This window comes from Tinamus guttatus, unplaced genomic scaffold (genome assembly GCF_059628265.1).
Source record: "Tinamus guttatus ecotype Peru unplaced genomic scaffold, ASM5962826v1 Tinamus_guttatus_pri_ptg000079l, whole genome shotgun sequence".
Lineage (NCBI taxonomy): Eukaryota > Metazoa > Chordata > Aves > Tinamiformes > Tinamidae > Tinamus > Tinamus guttatus.
In genome coordinates, this window is record NW_028288613.1 from 3135884 (window position 1) to 3160064 (window position 24181).

At 38.0% G+C, this 24181-nt stretch overlaps 1 protein-coding gene across 1 annotated transcript in view; it reads left to right on the forward strand.

Moving 5' to 3' along the window:
- CPXM2 (carboxypeptidase X, M14 family member 2) overlaps window positions 1-24181 on the forward strand; it is a 65630-nt gene that overhangs the window by 11684 nt on the left and 29765 nt on the right. The window contains exons 2-3 of the mRNA XM_010223485.2: window positions 9232-9341; window positions 14866-15005. Coding sequence (XP_010221787.2) covers window positions 9232-9341; window positions 14866-15005 — 250 coding nt within the window. The remainder of the gene's footprint in view (window positions 1-9231; window positions 9342-14865; window positions 15006-24181) is intronic.

Sequence of the window (24181 nt, forward strand, 5' to 3'; positions counted from 1 at the left end):
TTGTGTTAAGCTTTGGATTGCTTCATAAATGAAGATAACGCGTCTGTTTCAAGATCCTATCCAGCACCCTTTCCACTTCTTAGGACAGTCTGGTCAATGCTAGAGCTTAAATTAGATTAAAAAGTGCATTGGCAGTAGGCAGCACAGGCCAGAAAAAAACTATTTCTGTCCTCTCAAGTGTGACAGATTTACTATGTAGCAAAGGATGTGACTACAGTAGAGGTGATTGATTAAAAGTTAATGGTGCATCAGCACTGAGAACTCTTTTACAGTCTTTGCAAAGATTGCTGCTTTGGAGCTAAACAAATGGATGAAGGATTTTTTTTTTTTTCATATTTCCACTAAATTTTTAATTTGCTACCTAATTAGAAACCAAGTTATTGTTTCCATACAATGGCAGGCTTTGGTGCCGTAGTATAGTCTTCTTATAGACTACACACAGGCTTCTCATACGAGACATTGATATTGATCCAGTGGATGCTTTTTTTTTTTTTTTTCCCCTTTTTCCCTCACTTTGGTAAAATACTGTGATACCAGCCAGGATCCTGATCCTACAACAGGTATATGTCCTAAACTCTATTTAATTCTTGACCAGATTAAGGTAAGATAATTGCACATGTGATGGTGTTTAAGGGAAGTAATTGTATCATGATAAAACAATTTTATACTTGTGCAATGATTTTCTTGCAATCATACAGTTTTGATAAAATACGTTCAAGTGGAAATGCAAAAGTAGTTAAACTAAAGTACTTTAAAGGTGTCTTCTTTATTGGGTCAGGTGTCTTAAAGGTGTCTTCTTTATTGTCTTGTTTTCTTTCTTGATTTTGTACTTGCTAAAGGTATTCCAATTTTAGATGATTATTTTTAATAGATATGATTAATGCTCTTATTGCAGAATCTTTGGTCTTGCAGTATACGTCAGCAATTTGGCATTTTAAGATATTTCTGGCATGGGCACATTGAACAAATACCCATAATTTGAGTCGTACGTGCGGCCGTTCTGCATGTGGTCTGAGTCAGTTTTTGTCTCCATTGTTTGGCTCAGTCTATTTGTTTGGCTCTGGAAAACAAGGAATATTCTTGTTTTTGATGGCTGTATGCAGTTTTGTGGCTTTAGCTGGAATTGCAGAAAGTCTTTTCCCTGTGCTTCAGACAAACATCAGAGGAGACATTTTAAAATTACTAGCACATAAATCAGCCTCACTCAAGGCTCATAATAAAAAGTTAAGAACTGATCTGATATTTTCATAGCTGTATTTTTCAGCCATTAAAGGGAATAATATGTCTTTTTCAGAGTGCCTAAACACACAAACTGCTTGGTAAAGAATGTGCAGATTTTGATAGAAATGAGGGAATACCTTTTATTACAAGGATCTGGAAACATTTCCAGGGGTATCCTGCAGTGGTGCTTAAAGACTCCATATGATGATGACCAGAAATTCAGCTTGCTACTGAGACTGGCTTGCTCAGTGTGAGCGGCAGCTCTGAATCGAAGGAAAAATATGGAAAAAAAATAGAAAAAAAAAAGTGTATTCTTTCTAAGCCTCAAAGAAAGTTTTGTTTTATGTCCAATATGACCTAAAGGGTCAAGGTAATTTATTCTATACTTGTTTTGTATTGCCAATTTTCCTCAACCTTGGACGCTCTTCGCCTTGCACAAAGTTCATACCCTGCAACCTTGAAAAAAAATCATGTGCCCAATTCTGCCACCTGGTGCACAGTGTATTGGGACATAAAGCAAGTGACTTTTTGAAAAGCATAAATGTCTGTAATAGAAATGTAACTGACCTTGTTCACCTCGAGAGTAGGAACAAGTAAAATATATTCATCTTGTTCAGATTTTGTGGCTTTTTGACTGTGATCACACAGGAAAGTGGTTCAGTTGTGTCTTGCTACAGGTATCTTTGCCCTCTACAGAAGCAGAAGGAAAACAAAGAAAACTAAGTTAAAAATGAAGTAGAGCGTATGCTGAATTAATAAATAGTGCATGAAAATGGAGAGTGAGAGAGAGAATATGGTGTGATATAGATGTATAATCGATATATAGATGTATAATCAAGTATAATCAATAGATACCCATGTGCCAGCAGAGCTTTGGCAGACCCTTCTGTTCTGCAGAAAACATCTGAAATTTAAGGGCCAGTGGAGAGCTGAGGAAGGGGAATACAGAGGTGTTGAGTGTCTTTGCACCACGGAGCAATGATAATATTGTCCTTTCTTTCCAGGAGAAGTCCCCAAACTCTTAAACCCACTGTGGTATTTGCTGCTTGTGCTAGGAAAAAAATGTATGTCTTTGATACAACATTAGAGCATGATTAATGTTGTGTTAGGACAGAGAAAATTTGGGGATCTGTTTAAACCTTTGTTTGAGCTTCAACTAGGGACTCTAATTTGCTATTTTAAATTCCATACCTGGGGTTTGTGGTAAGTGTATGCTGTTTGCTCTGCTACTTTGCTGCTCTGGGAATGGGTTTATAAACGAAAATGAATAAAAGCAAAGTGTGGGGTTGCAGAGCCCTTATCCGCCCGGAGTGCTTCCATTAATCCGGAGTGCACAAGGGCCAGTGGCTGAACAGAGAAGCTGGCTGGTATTGCCACTTGTCCTCAGGGCAGGGACACGGAGGGAAGAACCACTCCAACCAAAACCGATAAACCCGTTTTCAGGGAAAAGCTGGGGCAGACCAAGTATAGACTGTGACTCATGAACATCTGTGAAAATTTCACACTTCTGTGATCACATCTTCAAAACAACGGAATTTAGCTAGGCCATGTTCCCCCCCAGAAGCTGTTTCAGACTGTAAATACCAGAAATTATTTAGCAAATGGAGAGCCTTGTTTGGCTGAATTCAGCCCCCACAAAGGCTGCGTAGCAGCAATGCCATCCAAACAGATATTCAGCAAGTGGCTGCTCCGTAGAAAAGTGCATTTATTGGGATTGCACCACTCGGGTACATGGCAGTATTAAAATACTTTGCATGCCTCTTACCAAAGTGTCACTGTAGATGCAGAAATTAGAGTGCCAGAGTTTCCATTAAAATTTTCCACTGTTAGGACATGAATTTTCATCTACGCTTTTCACAGAAGAGCCTCTAAACTTAGCTATTAGGGTCAAACTTGTTAAACTGACCTCCTAAGAATATTTGTAGAAGACTCTAATGCTCTACACATTGGACCAAAATAGTATGAAGAAAATAATAAACGTTAAGGTTTCTATCCCTAGAAATGTATGTTTAATTGTCTGATACTGATTACAGTGTTAAGCTACCATTAGAAATAGCATCCTAGAGCACATCAAACTGGCAACTTACTGATTCCCTTCCCAGCATTGACACCTGGAATCAGCCAGCACATCCTCATCCTTGCCACTCTCTGCTTGGGCAATGAGAGATGCAATGCATGTTTTCTTTCTCTGGAAAGCAGCTAGAAGGAAAGGGCTGATATTTAAAGACCTTTAGTTCATTGCAAGAATTTTAGTGCTGCATTGCTGAAAATTGTATTTTCAGTGTATATTTTGACATAAACTGGACAGCTTGTAGAAAGTAGTTACGTTGGATGCACCAAATGCACAGCTACAGAGAAGAATGAACAAAAATACCTGGCACTAAAAACATCATTTATATAGAGCAAATTCTCTCTCAATTTACTGTCAGTGCTGTCTGGACGTCCATTTGTCTCCTCTGGACTGTTGCATCTCTGTAATATTACATTGCTTTTGCCCACATGAACATTTTGAAGTGCAGGTGTTTTCATATCTTTAAAAATGACAAAGTTCCTGGAGCTAAAACATATTTGAAATAATAAAAAATAAATAGACGGGCAGCATGCCTTCAGTTTCCAAGTATAAGGGAAATGCTCAGACTGCAAAAATGATATCTCTTCTCTTCCAGGTCTGAGCTTCTCTGCTTCTCTGTGGCTGAGGAGTTAGACGAGCACAGAGTTGTAGAAGTGAAAAGGGGTGTTGGTATAGCCCTTACAAATACAAATCAAAAGAAATCATGCTGCTTTTTTCTTTTCCCTGTGTGAAAAACAGAACATATTCCTAAGTTGGTGGAAAATATTCTTTAAATAAAATATTAGGTTGCTGTGCTGCCCAAAAGAACAACAAAGATTTTCTAAATGCATTCTTATTAGATAAAAGAGCTATAAAGACAACCAGTGCTTATCTGACAATCTTTATTTACAGCAGAAGAAAGTAAAATAAATGAATAACTTAGGCAATAAAGATGAACATGAGTGTTTTCTTTGCCATATCTTCTGCTGATGACATTAATCCGCATTTCTAAGGATGCCTGCTAATAACTTGCATGATAAAGAACAGATAAAGTTGCAGCAGAACAAATATATGGGCATATTTATACTGATGACCAAATTGGCTTGGCAGAAGCTGTTTTCTTGTTAGCCTGAGCTTTTTGCAAGGTGGGGCATGAGTGTAGCACAGCGCCATGCAGCTTTGGTGCTGGCTCCTACCTCTTCCAGCTGGTCCCCTGCTACGGGTAAACCTTAAAATACAAAGCAGCTGGTTGAAACATTTAATTTCAAAATTAACGTAATTTTGAAGTAATTCTGAAGTAATTCTGAAGTGTTTCCCCACTCCCTGTGTCAAGGGACGAGTGATGGCTAATGGTGAAGCATGAGAAAAGCCTCGCTGGCCCTTCCTGGGATAAAATCATCCATCTGGCTAGAAAAAGCATAATTGAGAATATTGGACATTGAAATATGGCATTTTAACATAGCTAATGGGAAAGTTATTTTGAAATGGAAATTTCACAAGAACAGTGTGCAAGATACAAATTTTATTAAATCTGATTCCAAGCCCTGTCTCTTTTCAGGCCTTGGAATTAATGAATTCGATCCAGACAACTTATTAGTAACTTGTTTCTAAAATGAATAGCTATTTTTTGTTGAAAATCACACATGAAATCATGCCTAGGAAGAGAAAAATTTCCATATCTCAGCCTCTTCCCTGAACCTGTAGCTATAATGTTTATTAGTCTTCTGCTGTAAAAGGTAAGTAGTGTAGTTAGATACTGACAGGTTTTATTGGTAAGATTTTATGTACATAGTGCATATATTTAAACATCATTCAAATCCAAAGAAGTTAATTTTTCTGTATGTGTATAATTTCTTTTTTAACCCATTAAAAATGATTGGATAGTTAAATCATTTCCAGTTAAATCCGTAAGGTTTGAACTGGCCTGATTATTCATGTTACCCAGTTTCTGCAGCTTGTGGATTTATTTGCCAAACTAGCATGGAGAATAAAAAATCACGAAGTCAGTCTCATAGACTGTGTGACAATTTCCATTATTATATGGAAGTTTTCCTAAAATTACATAAAATATATTAAAACAATCCTTTAAAAGGTACAGTTTTTATGAATGCCATAAGTCAGTACCTTTTCCTTTATAGTTGTTAAGAATAATTAAATTGTCCTGGGTATGTCTAGTAGGTTAAGAAGAAAGGAAAAAAACAAAAAACAAAAAACACAAAACAAAACAACAAAAAACCCACTAAATAATTTCTCTAAAACCAAATTTCAAGTATGATCCAGGATTTTTTTCTCCTATAGTGAACTGGCAAGTTTAGGTGGATGTTAATCAGACTGGGCTATACTGGAAAGCTTGTCTTCATCTTCTCTAAACATTAAAGACAGAAGTTTGTATTTGATGTTTTGGTATAATATATCTCTCGTTTTATTCTATTATTGATGATGAAATTCATATGCACATGTTAAAAAATAATCTTGCTAAAGAGTTAGCAAGGAAATATTTTGCCTATTTATGGAAGATGTAACTACAGTTAAAAGCTAAATCTAAGATCTTCTCTTGTGAAATATAGCACAAATTCCATGTATTGTTGTTACTGCAAACAATAGACTTGATGAGTCCCAGATTATTAGCCCTGTGAAGACCTACATGAAGAGAAACCTCTAAAGGTCAATGGTGTCTTGTGCTCCCATATGTGGGAACATCTCTGGAGATAGGCTGACTGTGAAGGGAATATCTTGCATAGATTTTCAGACAGGTGCTGGAACAAGATACTTAATTTTTCTTATGAAATTAAAAGAAGGTTTTAAAATGATTTGGTAAGTTGGTAAGATAGAGCTTCAAATTTATGGCTAGAAATGATAACCTGAATTTTAGTTTTCATTCCCCAAGAAGGTGAAATCTGAATGATTTCACCTAAAATACTGTAGGACTTGAGGTCAGTAAGAGAGATCAACTTACTCCTGTAGTTTTAATCAGAAGTATCTATATCACAGACACCTTATGCCTGCCCTTAGAGCCTAATCTTGCTTTCCCTGAAAGCTCTCATTAAATTGAGCATTTTGTAATATTAGCTCATTAATCTAATGCACTCACAGACAATACAAATAATTCATACTTAAAAAAGTAAAGATCAGTCAGGCATGTTTAGCTGAGATGCTTTTAAATGTTTTTTTGAGATATTATCAGACTTCACTTTCTGTAGAAACATGGATAACAGACACAAATATATGCAGGCCATTTTTTTTTCATTCTGTAAATAGCTTGTGCTACCATTTAAGAAACTGCCTGAAATCCACAGGCAATCCCAGGATGTTACAGCTTTATAATAAATTAATAATATTTCAATCTGGGTGAAACCAAGTCTGAGTCTTGTCTGTGAACTGATGTGTATTTTTTTTGCTTGATTTTCCAAAGAATTTATTGTGGGGAAGGGGCTTATATACATGCTGGTAGTGTCTGGGTACGTCTCTCACTCCAGCAATGCCTAAACCTGAAGGATAACTCAGGCAGGTTTGACAGGCAGCGAGCAGCCTCCCCAAGAGCGTGTTCCTGTGGGCTTCATGAAAATAGAGCTCTGTACGGAGGAGAGAAATTCTCCTAATATCGCTGCTGAGGAAGATGCAACACAAATTGTGTGGGTTAGTCATACAGAAGAGTGCTGGGAGGAATAACAGGATCAGGTGGCTCCTCAAGTGTTTGCCGCTCCCTATTAAATAACAGAAAACCTGACTTTGAAATGCAATTTGGAAGGGACCAAGCTGCATCAGAACCATTGCTGACGGAGATTTGGAAGGGACCAAGCTGCATCAGAACCATTGCTGATGGAGCTGGCTATTCACTTTGAGGAAAATTGTCTACGTTTTTATTAAGTTATAGCAGTGCCTGTAGATTGCCCTTCTAGCCTCTATTAGGTGAGGCACATAGACATAGAGGTAAATGAAGTTTTATGAAGTCCTGAGTACATAACAGCAGCTTGCTTTTATTTTAAGCTCAAACCTGGTGTCTGCACTTGCTAGTATTTCCAAGTAGCCCTTGTAAGTGACTGTATGCAGAGGAAAATATCCTAAAGTGCAAAAGAGTTTGCTGGATTACACACTGAGACTCATCTCCAAGCATGACTTGATGCCTGAGCTTGTTAAAGGAAGGCAGGAAGTTCCCAGCTATATAATGTGCTCCCAGCAGAGCTCTCCCAGAGCCAAAGACTTGTTCTACTCAGAGTACAATGAAAGATGAAACACTTACGTATAAGGGAATATGATTAAAACAATCAGCTGGTGAAACAAAACTCCTCTGAGCTGCTCCTATCTCTGTTTTTTTTCCTTATGCATCCTGTATCTTCTCCGTTTTGGATAATTAGATTGGAAGCTCTTCTAAAGGAGGAACTGTCTACATTTTGTCTCTTGTGTAATGTGAAGATCATGGGTAGTACTTCAAAAAATACATTAATATTTAGCATTTGTCTTTACAGCCTTTGATGAAAACATAGAATTTTGGCCATGGGTTTCTGCAAGTTTTTTTCTAAGGATGAACAAAGAAATACCAGCATGAGTTGGCAGTATGTAGTATTTTTCCTGAGGGATTTTGTCCATGAGCTAAGGATGAGCATATGAAATTGCATACATGTTCTGCCAGTTAGTGTGCGGTAACACAAAACTGTATGGGAAAGGTGGCCAAGGCCAGGATGAGACTCTAGAGCACACACTGTCACAAAGTTTTGATGAGCAATTAAAGATATTTGCAATTGGGATATGGTTATAGAGCAAGGGGAAAAGTACTTTGACAGTTGTCCAGCAACTGTGGCACAAGTGAGATCTCAATCACGACTTTCAACCAAGGCAGCAAATTAGGATGGTGTAGGGATTGCAAGTAAGGGTGGCCAAGGCACTAGAAATACAGCCAAGGATTTGTGACCGATGTTCAGCTCCTGTTTCTGACCCATCTAGCCCATCATGCTAATTAGAACAGACCTCCTGTACACAATAGAGATCTGTTGCAAAAAATATCTGGCCTCTCCCCAAAAGCAGAGTCGTTATGGTCATGGCACTGCAAAACTAAGTCTACCCTAAAAAGCACCAGACCTATAAAGTACTGCTTTTTACCTCTGTCCTGTGCAGACTCTCCAATTCCACCTGGTGCTGCCTTTACTGTACAGCTTAGCTGCCCTCAAAACACCTCTCTGCTTCCTGTTTGTGTTCCATGTAACACAGATAGTTGATCTTCCCACCCTCACCCTGGCATTTTAAGGATAAATATGCTGTAGGGGACTCAAATTCTGTGGGGACTGGGGTCATGTTTTTCCAGTACTGAAGAAGTCGGCCTTTTCTGAAGTCTTATCTTCCAAAGCCAGGCTGCAGTTTGCTGCATTACTGGCTTGCTATGAAGGCAGTGGCATCTGCTGCTCTTCGTCCAAGGCTTTGCACAATTTGGAGCTCAAAGAGGTGCCCCCTTGGTTCAGGACGGCCCCGTCTGTGCTTCGTCACGGCCTCAGCAGTCTGGCCCTCTGCAACAGATGCTGTTGTGCAATGCGAGCGACTGTGATTGAAGTTTCCAGAATAGATTTTAATTAGAAACATAACTTCATACAGTAGCTTGGAACGAGTACAGGGGAAAAAAATCAAAACAAGAGATGAAATAGAAAAAGCCAAAAGAGAGACAAATAAAACGCCATTTTATTGGCGCTTTGTACTGAAAGCACTTGACAGGAAATACTGGTCATATCTGTAAAAAACAAAAGCATATAGAAAGCAGTAACAACTATACTATAAGAACCTCAAAAAGCCAGCTCTTCAGCTGGTGTAAATCAGCATTGATTTTACATCAGGTGCTGCCACTTTGACTTTATTGGTTCAATACTCATTTATCCCACAAGGACTCCAACTAGCTTGGCCCATATAAAAGAAAAAAAAAATGCTTTTTTATTTTTGTTTATTTATTTAATAAATTGTAATCTTTTGTTTTGCAGATTGTCCTCCACTTGGTTTGGAAACATTAAAAATTACTGACTTCCAGCTCCATGCTTCCACCGCAAAGCGATATGGCCTTGGGGCCCACAGAGGAAGGCTGAATATTCAGGTAACATCAATTCTCCTCCTAAGTGGTAGAATGGCTTAAGGACGTGTTGTTGTAAGGAGAACCAATGAATGGTTATTGGTTCTGACTACTTTGTCAGCTCATGTAATTCAAATGAAGGGGAAACATTGGAATTACAACAGTGAATAAGGTTGATGGATTACTTGTAAAGTTTGGGGCTTATTTCCTGGTTTAGAAAGTGCTCCTGAATTAACATGCTGAGGATTCAAGTCCTCACAGAACACTCTGCAGAAGTAAAGGTAGAGGTGAGGTGACACAGAAATCCCTCTCACCTGTTGGAAACCATCCCATCTCTGCTAACTGTAAGATTGAGGAAGCTTATGGAGCAAGCTGCTTCTTTTTTATTGTTTTTTGCTTGTAGTTAATGACAGTGGTTAATAGAAACTGTGGTTTTAAATGAAGCATTATCCTAAGGCAACTTTTCAAAAGCAATGATAATACTACAGAAAATGCTGCATGTTAGGAGCCTTTGGCATACAACTTTTTGTCTGGTTAATTGCTTTTATTTTATCATTAAGATTTGTGTCTTGCAGGGCCAACTTCTATTTCTATGTCTTGTATTTCTTTTTGCTACTTTATTCATGATACTTTCTGAATTATGGTTATTTCCAGGGTAAAAATATTTCTTTTCCACAAGAAAGCAGAACACTTGAAACTCAAGCTTGTATACCAGACACCGATCACTAAGTCAACAGCAAAAAATGCACAAAACTAGGTTAGTTAACTAGTAAACTTTTATTAACCCTCCATTAGATTTTTTTTTTCCTCTAACTGAAGAGGATTGCTAATTAATGGACAAAGAAAGGGACTATGAACCATGAACTCCCACCAGCATGATGCCCAGTTTGGGGTAATGGTAGGTGGTGCTGGAAGGAGGTACCCATGGAGCAATTGCTCCTTTAGGCTTGAGTTCAGTCTGGTGATAGACTCAATCTGATCTGATAGGCTCAGTCTGATGATAGAACCTCTGCTGAAACAGTGGGGATGTTTATTTTTTTTTTTTGATTGTTTGATGTTTGATCATTTAAACAGAAGAATGACCATACTGGTTCAGCCCAGGTGTCCATCTAGCCCTACTGTAGCCTTAAAGCGGACAGGGAGTCCTCTATTTACCTTGTCCCATGTTCGTTTGCTGCATCTCAGCACTGGTTTGCAGCAGTGTGTGGGCACTGCTGATCACAGCAGTGATGCTGGTGCCACGTCTTTGGCAGAACTTTTCTCTCTGTTTACACAGAGCAGAAGGTCTCTCTGCCTGTGCAGCGCTCCAGGTCTTGTGTCAGCGCCGGAGTCCAGCGCAGACGTCTTGGATGAAAAGACCTTTAGTCCCAGTGCCAATTAAAATAGTGTTTTTGCTTTCTTCTTTGTTCCTTTGTTTCAGATCTCTGTTTAGAAAAAGCATTTTTGTTCCTAGGAACAAAAGTTTTCATGACGTCATGCTTGTGGATGATAAAGTTTGAGAGAGCAACAACAAGATGAAAGTCTGTATTAATTCCACACAAATTTTCCTTCCTGTGTGAATTGTTTTGTTTTAATTCTTTTCTGGTACATATATATGTGTGTATATATATAATCTCACCCAATGGCTCTTCAAGGTTTATATATGAATAACTCAAGAGTACCTAGCATAAGCAATGTTTGATTTCAATTTTTTGTTTGTTTTTTTTTTGTTCCTTTTTTTCCTGACTTATTTTTCCCCTTTGAATGCAGCATTTTTTCTCTCCTATGTCTTTATCTCTAGTAGACATTTTTAGTAATCCTCAAAGCAAAACTTTCCATGTTACTACTTATTTATATGCTGTAATTTCTTAAGCCTCTTGATGACTTAGATTTGCCACTGTGACTGAAAATGTTAAAAGTAGTCTTGCATTTGGCTTTTCTCCTTTGTTTTTTTTTTTCTACTACTTCTTGGGATTGACTTAGAATTGATAACCTTTCTATATTCTTGAAACCACTTACACTTCTCTGTCACTTGATTTTTTTTCAGGACTTCTGAATTTCAGTAGTATTTGAAAAATATACCCTTGCAACCATATGTAGGTATATCAAAGGGGAGCTTAGTTTGAAGTGGAGGAGCTGCTCCAGCTGGGACAGGAGGCTGGGCTGGTCTAGATGGGCATGTGATGACACATGCAACTTCTCATTTGACTTACCAAGAAGCTACATTTGTGAATGTCTCTTTTTTAAAATATATATATATATATTGAATCCCCTCCTTTTTCTTTACCTATAGCAGGATAATATTTGTTGTCATCCTTTGGGAACTGAGAAGAACTTATGCCTAAGTCATTTGCTGTTGGCATTTTTTGATGCTGCTGACTTGTAGAAGACTGAAATTTTGATCTTCATTTGAATACATTTGAGCTATAATGTTTCTTCATTATAGAAGAAGGCTTTTTGAACAGTGACTAAGGACTTATTCTGTCTTGCAAATCTTTTAAGTCAGAAGAGAAGTATGAATTAAGGTCAGAAGTCATATAATCTGTAAAGGAATCACAAGCTTTTGTGTGCTTCGTTTTAGCTTCCAAGAGCCTAAGTATGCATTGCACAAACAGTCACTGTATTGCCTGAATCACAGTTTTCAACAGTTAAGTTTATAGATAATTTATTGAACAATGATGAGGGCAAATCCTTTTTCTATATACAGAAGGTCACATTTTATATAGCAAGGCAAGAGAGATTTCTGGAGAAGTTTGGTAGTGGACTGTTTCTTTGCTAGTGATCTTCAGCAGCTGGTGTTTGGAATTTGAGGTATTCAAAAGCACAATAAATGTTGCATTTAGATGTGAGAAAATTTAAGTATGGTTAGATTTAGAGGTGTTCTTGAAAATTCAGTGAAAAGGGGGGGGGGGGGGAAAGTTTGCTTAAGACTTAGTCCTTGCTTCCAGTTTTTGTTAGCTCCTGCACTCTTCTACTTAGAAAGATAAAGTCAGTTTTTAAAATGCATTCTTTTTTTTTTTTTTTTAAATCCTTTTTCATCTTCTGTATGTCATGATTTTCATCATTCAATATGGAAGATTAGAATTTTCCAAATATTTTAGTGACACGTTATTTAATATTTGCTCAAATCTGTAATGTTTTTATAGAAAACATTTTGAAGTGTCAATCAAGGAAATTCCTAATTTAAATTTTTGTTTGTTTGGTTTTTTTTCCTGGTGAGGGGGGAAAAAAAAGGTGTAGGGCAGGGGGCGTGTGATGGTCATGGTGGTGAAGAGAGACAGAATCCTGGCTTTGAGAGGCAGAGATATTATCTGAGATTTTTTTTTTTTTTTAAGATTTTTTTTTAATTAAGATGTTTTTCAAGCAATATCCAGTGATAGTTATACACAACTACTTCCTAGATTCCTAGTGAAAAATATTTTAGCTTACGAAAAGTTGAAGTAAAAAAGGGATCAGGAAGTAGTAGTAGGAACAGGGAGATTTATGCTCTTACTTTGGCACCGTTCTTTTAAGATTTGCATAACTGTAATCATACCCTTTGGACTCCCCATATTCACTATAGGACTTAAACATGTGCCAAGCTTCTAATCAAGTCCAGCGGAAACTACGGAAACTTAAATATGTAATTTTGTGGGTGTTTTTATTCTTTTTTTAAATAAACTCTTCCTTTTCTCCTGATTTCTCTTTTCATTATAACGTAGAGGACAGACTGACACCCTGATGAGTTTTGCCTTTATGTATAATGCCCTTGTTCTGAATGAGAGACTCCTAAGCCAAAAAAATCCCACCTGAAGCACTATCAGTGATGTATTTGGTCCACTGAAATTGGTGATATTTCAGCAGTGCAAGTGGGATTAGTACGGTGCTGGTTCAAGGTGCTGTGTGGATCTTAATACTTCCTGGCAAGCACCAGTTTTAAACCCTAAGGCTACTTCAAATCCCATCTTATTTTAAAATACTTTGAAACCTTTTCCTGAAAAAAGGTTATAACTCAGGTCAGTGATCATATTTATATTCTCTCTCCTTTTCCCATTGTTCAGTTCTCCTTGAAAAAAATTGTGTTCTGGTGTAAAATAGAATTTTCTTTTGTATCTTACATTTCAGTTTGTACACAAACTTCACTTCCTATATGTCAGAGCTAGTAGAGACAACTGAGTTTATCTAAGTCTGGCAGAGGCAGTAAAACTGAGATGGCGTGCCTGAAACTATTAGGCTTTGATACATTAGAAAATAAGAAATTTTAGGATTGCATATATGTCTTCAGTTTGCTGGACATCTTTTGGATGGATCTAGACTTGGACAAAGAAATGGGTCCAAGCTGCATCTTTTGTGGCTTAGGTCTGCCTCAAAGTCCCTTTAAGTAGAAACTCTGCAAAAATGGATGCAGACAAACACATCAATTTCTGCCTTTCTGACACTGCTGTGACTGCATAATCTCTGCTAATACTGCTCAGTGGGATGCTAAGAGATGATTCAGACAATTTAACAACAGTGTTCTTGGGTATTTATTCTGTTATATATACAATAATTAAGGTTATATCAGTGAAGAAACAATAACTATATGCCAGAATTTAAGAGCTTGTTTTAAATGTAGGCCTACAAAGTTTTCTGTGCTCTTTACTTATCACTGGGAAACATTTAAGAATGCCTGTTCTTAGAATTGCCTGGATGGCAATGATAAACCCATGTTAAATACAGAAGAAATACCATAACACTGCATGTAGCTTTGAGGACCATATGGAAAAGCTTCTGTGCATTCTCGATGACTTTTCAACCAGCTTGGTGCAAAACACTTCCTGGGTTTTAGTAGTGGGATGAATATGCACAGACCTCAAATGCTACAATTCTCTAAATGCTGCTTCATTTGTTTTCAGAGTACATCTTGCTGAAAAGACCTTGCAGCTATTTTTCAAAAAGTCCAGAATACTTTGTTATTTATTGCCAGTATAAACCAACGTGTAGGTGGGCATAAGTTAGAGTAGATCTGGGAGCTGGACATTCCTAAAGTCTTATCCTGTGATATTTATTTGCTGTAAGGCCTGAAAGTCTCTAGTAATGAACATTATGTAATTCTAGGTATAAGAATTGGTGGAAAAAGTTTTTGTATACCCTATGTTCTCTGCTACTTTCAGTGAAAAAGAGGTCATTCCACATCTAACCATTCTCTAATTGAACTGGAGTTTGCTTTTTAGAACTTGCATAACTCGGAAGACCATGTAGATAACTTTCTGGATAGGTATTCCATTAGGTTGCCATCAGACAAAGGTGAACTACCTAGAACTTAAGTTTTGTCTATAACTATACATTAAACACGTATTTCAGGTTGTTAACTTTTAAAGAGAGTTAGTAGTAGGCTTTCTGGTTGTTTTGTTTTTATTTGAATAAGAAAAATATTTTGGTAGCTCAGTCTAACTGTTGAGTGTGACAGTCTTGGGGGCCTTGGAACATGTGCTTGAGCAAAAAGAGAAAGTGGAATGAACAATGACCTCATGTTTTCTTTTCTTTTTCCCATGAAAGACCTTTGGTTTTGTGGTTCTGATTTATGAAGACAGCTTTGCCTTCTTTTCAGGCAGGTGTTAATGAAAATGATTTTTATGATGGTGCTTGGTGTGCAGGAAGAAATGACCCGTATCAGTGGATTGAAGTAGACGCTCGAAGGCTAACAAAATTCACTGGAGTTATCACACAAGGAAGAAATTCTCTCTGGTCGTAAGTACATGCGTGTTTTTTTTTTTTTTTTTTTTTTTTTTTTTTTTTTTTTCTCCTGGTAATTTGAGCCTTTCAAGCCCAAGGAATTTACATTGTATTGTGTTTCTTTTTTCAAGAATGGGGAATAATAGAAATACAATGTTAAATTAAGTAAATGAACAGAGGAACAATAAAAATCAAAGTGTTTATATGTGGCATACAGTACTAACTTGAAGATGGGAATCTATATTCATTAACTGCACATGAAGAGGAGTTAAAGGAAGTAACATAATTCACATGCCTCTTACCTGACTTTGTTGAACTTGATTGTATTAAGTTTCCTAATTCTTTGCCGATATCTAACTGGAGTAGTTTGTTGTACTAATGATCAATGAGTGATCTCTGACATTGCCTAATGCATAGACAATCACTACAAAACAGGTAAAATTCCAAAATATGATTTCAAAATTAACAGTTAATATTTTTCTGTATTATTATTTTATTACATAACCAAAAACCATGTAGTGTGTTTTGATTGAAACATAAAAGTTCGTTGTGCTATTCATGGATGGTGGGAAGACTCCATGGAGTTAAAGCCTGGTTGTTGTCCAGCTTTTAGGAAGGATGGTTGTTCATTATAGGCAGCTCTCTTCTTGCCTTACTGAAAAGAGAAACACTATAGTCCTATAAAGCCCATGAGTCTGGTCCTGTGGTCCTGCTCCTTTCAAACATGGAAAGCACTCTGGAGCATTTGGGCTTGTTTTACGGAATTAGAATATTGCACTATGAAATAACACTTTTGCAAGAAGTTGTGTGCACCAAATGCTTGTTTTTAATGCTCAGCTTACCCATGTGTGGTGCTCCTGAAACGTAGGAGTTCACCCTCTGTTCCCAGATATCTGAATCCCTTACCACCTGATTTTAGTCCCACTAAGAAAGAAAGCAAACTGTGTGTGAGAAAATTAAATGGAGAAAGGAAAAAAATCCCCTTTGATTTCTGCAGACTCTCATTCAGCTTGAGGCTGTAGTTTGATGCAATGAATGGGGTTGTGAAAAATGGAGGGCTTTTTATTTTTATTGCATCTTTCCCTGATACCAACCCTAGCTAACATTGTACAAAAGATACCAAAAATATGACATCTGCTGGCATCTGTGGAATTATTCTATAACACAGCCCATATAAGTGGGGTGAAAATTATGTGCCAGAAATAGGGTAAGCAGCTGCCCTAAGCAAGACCTGGAAGTTAGGGTTTATTTTTCTCCTTGATCTTTACAGTGTACATTTGCAATCTCTTTTCATTTCTTGTTGGGTCTTGCCACACTATAAGAGCAAATAATCTACTAGCTTTGCTAGACCTTCTCAGCCATGTAGGTTGGGGATGCACAGCCTTAGCCTCTTTCTACAACATCTCTTAATTAAGAAAATCTGTATGCAATACAATCAAAGATAAATCAGAAAAATATCTCTGTAGTTGAGAAAAAAGAACGTTTTTACTTTTTACACTATAATTTCTTGTGTTTCTTCTCTCTTACTCATTGGTGTGGGAGCAGAAGCCCTTTTGGCAAGAAGGTTTCTATATTTATTCCACATTGTTCTGTTTTAGGTAGATAATTATTCTAGCAAAGGATTCTTCCTTTCTGTATTTGTACTCTTGACATCCCTGTTCCCTTCAGCACCAATGCTGCATTGCTTTATCTTGTGTTGCTATTTTTAGTTTCACTGTATTTTGAGTTTACATCAGAACTTGATGCTCTACCTTTGGTACTCTCTGTCTTTTTTTTCTTTGGTGACTGAGTCTGTTTTCACTCTCTCCCCTGTGCAAAGTTAACTGGCAGAACTGCAAAACCTGCAGGAGGAGCAGGATCTGTGCTGGGAGAACAGACCCAGGTTTCTCCTATGTTGTAAGTCATCTTTGCAGAGAAAAGTGACTGTTCCTATCTCGGGGGAGCAAAGGCAGGTTTGAGGAGGCCTGCAGCATGGAGCAGGGTAACGTCTGCTGGAAAGGATGTCCTGGGCTCAGGGATAATGTCCTAGCCCACCTGCAGGTTATAAGGGAGGTGGACTGTTGTGGAGGTGGCTCCTCTGGTCAGGATGTGGTGGCCTCTCTTACCACCTCATTCCCTTCCCCTGCCACAAATTGTGGTTAAAATCTGTTTATCTGAGGTCTGTAGGGTCTAGCTCTGCATATAGTGGTCCTTGATTATTTTTTTAGAAAATAATTTAGTACTGCTCAGAGTACCACAGTAGGTGTCTGCATCTTCAAAAGAATTTTGCCTGGTGTATGCAATCCTCAGATGAGCTAAGAGTCCTGTTGTGGATTTGCCAGTTTTTGAGCACTCTAGGACATGGTGATGCCTTTTGAATTATTTTGCTGAATGATGGTCTTCTCAGTGTAACTGACTTGACTACAGGAGGAATTCAGGAGAAAAGTGCAAAAGCAGGGAGGAAAAACTCCAAAATCATGAGGTGCAGGAGAGCTACACAAAGAGGATTTCTCTCTGGATGATGATAGAGATAATAAGCATGGAACAGCAGTTGTATTGGAGTGAAGTTTAAAGATGTTTGGTGGAAGCTTTGGTACTTCTGCCAGTGTAGGGAGACAAGAATTTATGATATTAGCCATGGGAGTTTGATGCAGTGAATTGTATTTATAAGCCAACTCAGGAAGAACAGGCTGTAGGTGTGGGAAGCAATAGTTTTGATAAATGGGTTAGGATTGGGATTGGTGGGGGGCAGTGGGAAGAAATTCCTTAGCTCCCATCTGAGATTTACTGGCTGCATTGTAAGAGTTTGTGCAAAAAAAGATGCTATCCTATTACCTAAAGGACCTTCACAACTACATGAAGATGTGGGACCAGAATATATATCATTCATAGCCAATAGGAACATATGTTGGAAAATAAAATTATTTCTGGTGGTAGAGCCAGAAAACACCCCTCTACTGATTTGTTTTGTATTAGGAGCAAAAGCTTGCCAAGCTTGAGAGCCAAGGTAAGATTTTATTTAAGCCTTGGCTTCTTTCCCAGCATGAAATAAAGAATAAAGATACTAGGATGTATGGTAGGTTTGCCAGTGTTATTATGTGACACTGATTTAAAAAAAAATCTTTTTTTTTTTCCTTACCTTGAACAAGAGATTTAATATTAACTAGGGAAAATTTACTTAACATCCACTCTGAGCTTCTGCCTAAATTAGACCCGTCTCTCTGGCTTTGGTTTCTTGCTACTGGCTTGAAGTGCACATGCAAAATGACAGGGGAAGGCAGGCGAGGGACCCCACAAAATGCTGCAGCAAACTGCTTTTTGTTGCAGAATGGCAGTGTTGGAGTGTGGTCTTCAAGGCTCTTTGCAGTGCTGATGCCCTAGCCAATGTTAACAAAGTGATAGAAAAAGCAATCTTGTACTCTTTTTGCCAGCACTGCCGGTTGTAGCCTGGATGTGCTGATGGTCCACTCCACCTAGGCAGTTCCTACAGACAAGCTCTTGGCCTTTTAGACTGAAAAGAAGGGAATAAATTGTCAGGAAAGGGAGAAAGGAGGAGTGGGCAGAACAGAGAAGATATTAGACCAGGAGAACTAGACATAGGGATAGAAGTTGCTGCTGCAATTAATGACTCAGTGGGTGTAGCTCTTCAGACACCTAGGGCATGTTTTAGGAAATCTGAAACCATGCCAAAACATATTTTCATCATCAAAAATGGCAAATTCTGCCTAAGTTTTCCAGAAGTTGTGCAGATGTTCTTGAATTCTCCAAGTAAAGTTGGGCCCAGCTGCAGGAACCAGGGCTGCTTTGACTCTCTCAAAATATCTGACAGTCGGAAGTGACACATATGTGGGTTGATATGAGTAAGAGCGAACAACCTGGGGGTGAGCACAATGTGAATTCCTTCCTAGAAGGCTGGAGTATAAAGGAGAATATTTTGGATTTGTATTTCTCAAGAATTTTGGCACTTTTTTTAGTAGGAACAGTAAGTTAATAAAGGACATTACATGTCCTTCTGTCTTTAGTGACATCTCTTTGCAGAGCTGTTCTGTTTCTGTTCTTAAGGCAAGAAAAGTTGAGGGATGTGACCTTTTAGAAAGGCATGTTGTTATTAGTGAGGGTTGATGCTAGCAGCTGGGATTTAGCTAGGGTACAAAGGGGTTTACAGCTGAATATTTGGGGAAGAAATATTGTATGTAATTCATTTTGTTGCTGCCAAGATTTCTCTGTGAGTTTTCATGAACTACATCAACTTAAATAACTATTTAAGGCTGCTCTGAGTGGGACACTGGAAGCATCATTGTGGAACTATGCAATATATTTAAAGTAATGACGTGATAGTTTAAAATATGCACTCTTTTGACAGAAGGAAAGAAAATATTAATCATTGTTAGCAATTTGGCAGGAATTTAAAAAACATAGGAAGCATGTTTCCCACAACCCAAACAATCTTCTGATAATTCAGCACTATCTTTTGTATTGAGGGTGGGGAGGGGGAAAAACCCACATATTCTAAACAGACACAAAATGTACTGGATATTACTGCAAAGCTTCAGACTATTTCCACACACAGGATTTTTAGGATAGCAAAGAAGATGCAATGTTTGTAAGTAATGTGTATTTGTTATATTCAATAGTTCTAATAAAGTGCAGCTTTTCAGCTCTATCAAGTTACGCATGACCACTTCATGCAATGAAATCATAAACTGACACTATAACTTGGAAAATCACAATTGAAATATTCTATACAAAATGCTTAAGCTTCAAAGGCAAACTTTGAAGTTTTCATAAAGAAATCCAAAATGGGTTATTTTCCAAATATGCATTTTTTTTCTGGAACTCTAAAGCTAATCCTTTAATATTTAAATAAATAATTTCTAACACTCAAGCAGGTAGAGGCTGATTGTGATGCCTTGCTATAAGACTGCAGGACCATTCCAAGCCCAGATGTCCTACCTCACACACTACTTCAAGAGGTCATCTGCTACTCCAGTGCTTCAGGAGAACAGGACAGTCCTCCAGGCCAGGTTAGCTGTCCTAGGACCAGTGCAAAGCATCAGCCTCATTAGTGTCATATCTTGATGTGCTTCTATTTGGAAGCAAACTCGCTCAATAGCATAGTTATTGTTCAACCACCATGACTGGAGATATGCATCTGTGGCTGGATAAGGAGATGAGTTTACAATTTCTTACAGTGCATCCTTATCTTTAGCTTACTCTGCTGTGCTTAGCATGGCCTTTCATGACCCTTAGCATCCCTTTTGACAAACTTCATCAGGAATATTTCTGGAAGGTACCCAGCTTGCTATGTGTAGAGTTGAGGATAAATTCAAGTCTCTGCAGTTTAAGTAGTGTGGTAGTCTCTTCTTTATTTAGTCACGAAATAAATGTATTGTCCCCCTTCCTCATTTACTGCAGTATTTACTGGCAATCCCTCCAGTACTGATATTGTTCTTAGGGCTATTCTACAGGTAAGGGCTGCAAGAAGGTAAAAGTCTTGCCTGCCAAAGAGCCAAATTCCTTGTATGCTTCCTGGGTTAGCAGCCATTCATAGCATTAAGACCAAGGTCTTGCTTAATTATTAAGATCACCTTTATGAAAAGATATTCACTTCAGTATCTTGAGTGTTCCACTAACTGGGGTATAAAAAAGCAGTGACAATCCATTCAATCCAACTGTGCTGCCTTTCAGAGCAGTGCAGTGGTTACAGGGTCAGTATTTGTGAACTGTTTTCCAGTATATACAGGAAGAAAGGGTAAATACAACAACACAACATTGCTTTTGAAAGTTTATTCTGAACTGTGAATAGCATCTAGCTCACAAGAGCAATAGATACAGTTGGCATTGAATTTCCAAGCAATACCTCTTATAGCTATACAGAGGCTCAGAAACATACCCTGATAAAACCTCAGCAAATTCAATGAAAATGTCTCAATGCTTTATCCAACTCCTGTAATAAAATTAGCAGCTGCTGTGCACTCGCATGAAGAGCTGTTATGGTACATCAAACCAGTGCAAACTTATTTGACCTGCCTCAGTCAGTGACAGGATTGCTGAGATTTGTTATGGTTTCCCTGAAGTCCGTGAGTCTTGCTAACAGAATTTTTCCTAATCTGCTGAAATCATATAGAGTGAGTTGACAGAAGTCATTAAATAGTCTGAGTTCAGTACGTAGGAGGGAAAAAAAAGCCCTCAATGTTATTGCAGTTATATATTTTACTAATATTTCTGAGTGGTTTTCTTGATCAGTTATACTTTCCATTAACTCTGGCTTAGTGGAGTCATCTCATGAGGTTTTAGTTGTTGTGCTGTTGGGAGAGTGAGCCTTGTCAGCTCCAGTCTAGAGTACTCTCCATTTATTTAACTTCAGTATTGCCACTAATTTGTCTTCCACTGCAGTTCTTGTCCTGTGAAGTATTTTGGTGTGCTATACAGCCTAGAAGGCACTTTTAATGACTACTTGACATTCTTTCCTGACTTTAGGAAGCTCATTTTGTGACCTTCCTAGATGATCCTGTGTGGGTGGAGTTCCATGACAGCACACCCAGAAATGTATTTGTACTTTCACAAGCTTTCTTGACAAAAATGTCATAACCGATCGCGTTGTGTTAGGAACATGAGCTGTCATGGCACTTGCACTCAAATGATGACTGTTTTGCCAGAGCCTACATGACTCATTGCTCAAGAACTGCCTGGGAGCAGGTCACAGCCATGCCCACAAGTGGTGTTTCTGAAGGGTCAACCACTGCTTTGCACCTGGAGAGGTGAAGCTTTTTGTGGAGAGACCTGACTTCATGCAGAGAGGCTGTAGGAAGCTAAAAGGAAACTTGGTGAGCCTAGGCATTCCTCTAGCCTCTACTAAGCTGAACTTGGTCCTATCTCTGTACGCTTGGTAGATGTTATCCCTTTCGCTCTTACCCTAAAAAATACTCACATCTATGTGCATAAATGGTGGTGTTTGCCGCTCACTTCCAGGGATTTTCATTCTCCAGTGCTTCGATATTTACACGCAGGAGATGTGTCAAAAGGTCCCATGGAGAAGCGCCAATCCAGTTCAGCTGGGTACACTGATAGGCCACGCAGACAGAGCTCCTCAAGCAAATAACCAATAGGTAAAGATGTGCTGGGCACAAGAAAAAGAACATTTTAAATGTCAACTAAAAAAGGGACTTAGAAGAAAAGGGCTTGCAGCTTGTTTGTGTTTGGCAAGTGTGAGATCTGAAAAGCAAATGGCAGATATGAGACGCATTTCAAGCACATATAGTTTTTATTTATTTATTTATTTATTTTGTGAAGAGCAGCCTGTAAATGGTATGCATTACACCGCAAAATCTTTGGGGCAGAGGCTGTCTTTGACCCGCACAACCAACCTCTGGTTTTCCAGTACTGTTGGTATCTTACTATGTAAGAATCACAGTGACAGAAAACACCAACTGTTAGGACCAGATTTTCAAGAAAGGTTGAAAAATTAGAAATTAAAATCTTGAGGAGATCTTGCTGGTTGTGGGAGTTGTTGGGTGGGGAACACTTGCAGATCTGACTGCTCCTTACTGAGTAGAGCTTTGAAAAATCTGTCCTTAATGCATTTCAAACATGTGAATTCTGGCCCTGAGCTCTTCTCCATAGGCCTCTAAGGAACCAGATTTCACAGCAGTATTCATTTAAGCCAGCTAGGAGCTCTTTTAAAAATTAAACAGTCTGAGTTTTCAATTATTTAAAAAAATACCCTTCTGCAAGCTCCATGTTTTAAATCATATTTATTTTAATTAGTTTGTAAAACTTACTTAGCTACCTGTGGTTAATCTGAGTATTTTTAACTTGGCTTATTTTTGAAACTGTTGGGCAGTGGGTACTTTAAAGCGTTATTAGCATGAATATTGGATAATATTAATATTTACAATTTTATATTTGCCTGCATAAGATTACAAATTAATTTCTCAAGCAGAAAGTCCTTTAACTTCCAACATGCTTTTTCTACTGTATGATTACAGATTGATGCAAGTTTTGCCTAATGTACCCGTGCTTTAGGGCTATCTCTATTTCAAATATTTTGACTCGTCAGTAACTGGTAACAACCAGAGGATGCAAGCTTCTGTGTATGTCTGTTTTTATTAGTTTGGAGGGGGTTGTAGAGTGCATAAATCAGATCATCATGCTGGTAAAAGAGCAATATGTTTAGCTGGAGCCAGGTCCATTGTAGATGGCACTTTCTTAGTTCTGCCAGTGTTTGCTAGTCTAATCTCCAGCATCTGTGCCACTTTGCAGAGATAGGGAGGGATTTATACTGCGCAAGGCAGAGAGATGTTGTTTTGGTGGTATTATGATTTCGTTATGCTCAGTAGCTTTATAGTATAGTTATATGAATATTTCATATCCAGATGATGGAAAACTGATGCCCTAGACAGGAAACTGGCCTAGGTTGTAAGAGGTCTGCATGGAATTCTTTGCTTTGGTTCAGTTTCTCTGCCTATCCCTGGGAAATTTACTTAATCGAGCTTCCCTCACTTTGCCTTTTCCTCATGGGAATAGGCAAGCTGGACATTTCCTGAATTTAAATTTAGATGATGTCCAAATTCACCTCATCTAAAGCTAATCCAGCATGGATGAAAACCAGCTAATTAATAGAAATGCACCATGTTAAGTGACTTTGAATTGTACTTTGAATTTTGCACTTTCTGTGGATCAAGCTGATAAATTTGCAATAGATATTCACTTTTTTTAGGTAGGCTTCTCCTGTGCAGCTAGAATAGTCTGGCATATATTTTGAAAAGAATTCTTAATGGGACACACATGAATCAGAATGATTCCCTAGAAATCTGTACTTTAAGATCCATTTTTGGCATTGAAGAAATTTGGGAGGCAATTATAGCCCTTAAGCCCATTTTTGTGCTAGAATGCCGTGGACTAGAGGTAGCTTCTAATACTTTAAAGACTGTCAACTGATCTGCTTGCTTCTTGCTAAGAAAATAACTTGATAATTAATGCACTATTTTCTTAATGTTAGTATGAAACTATTTGCGAATTTATGACTTAATAAAACCACCAGATATCCGTGATATCTGAGGAATATTATAGTAGGTGCAAGCAGGTTTTGGTAGAGTTAATTCAGAAGAGCTTCTGTACACAGCAGTAGGGACATCCTAAATAATGTTAAGCTTTACAGTTTTCTTTCCAGTTTCCTTAGCTAGCGTTAATATTCAATGTTAATATGCCCC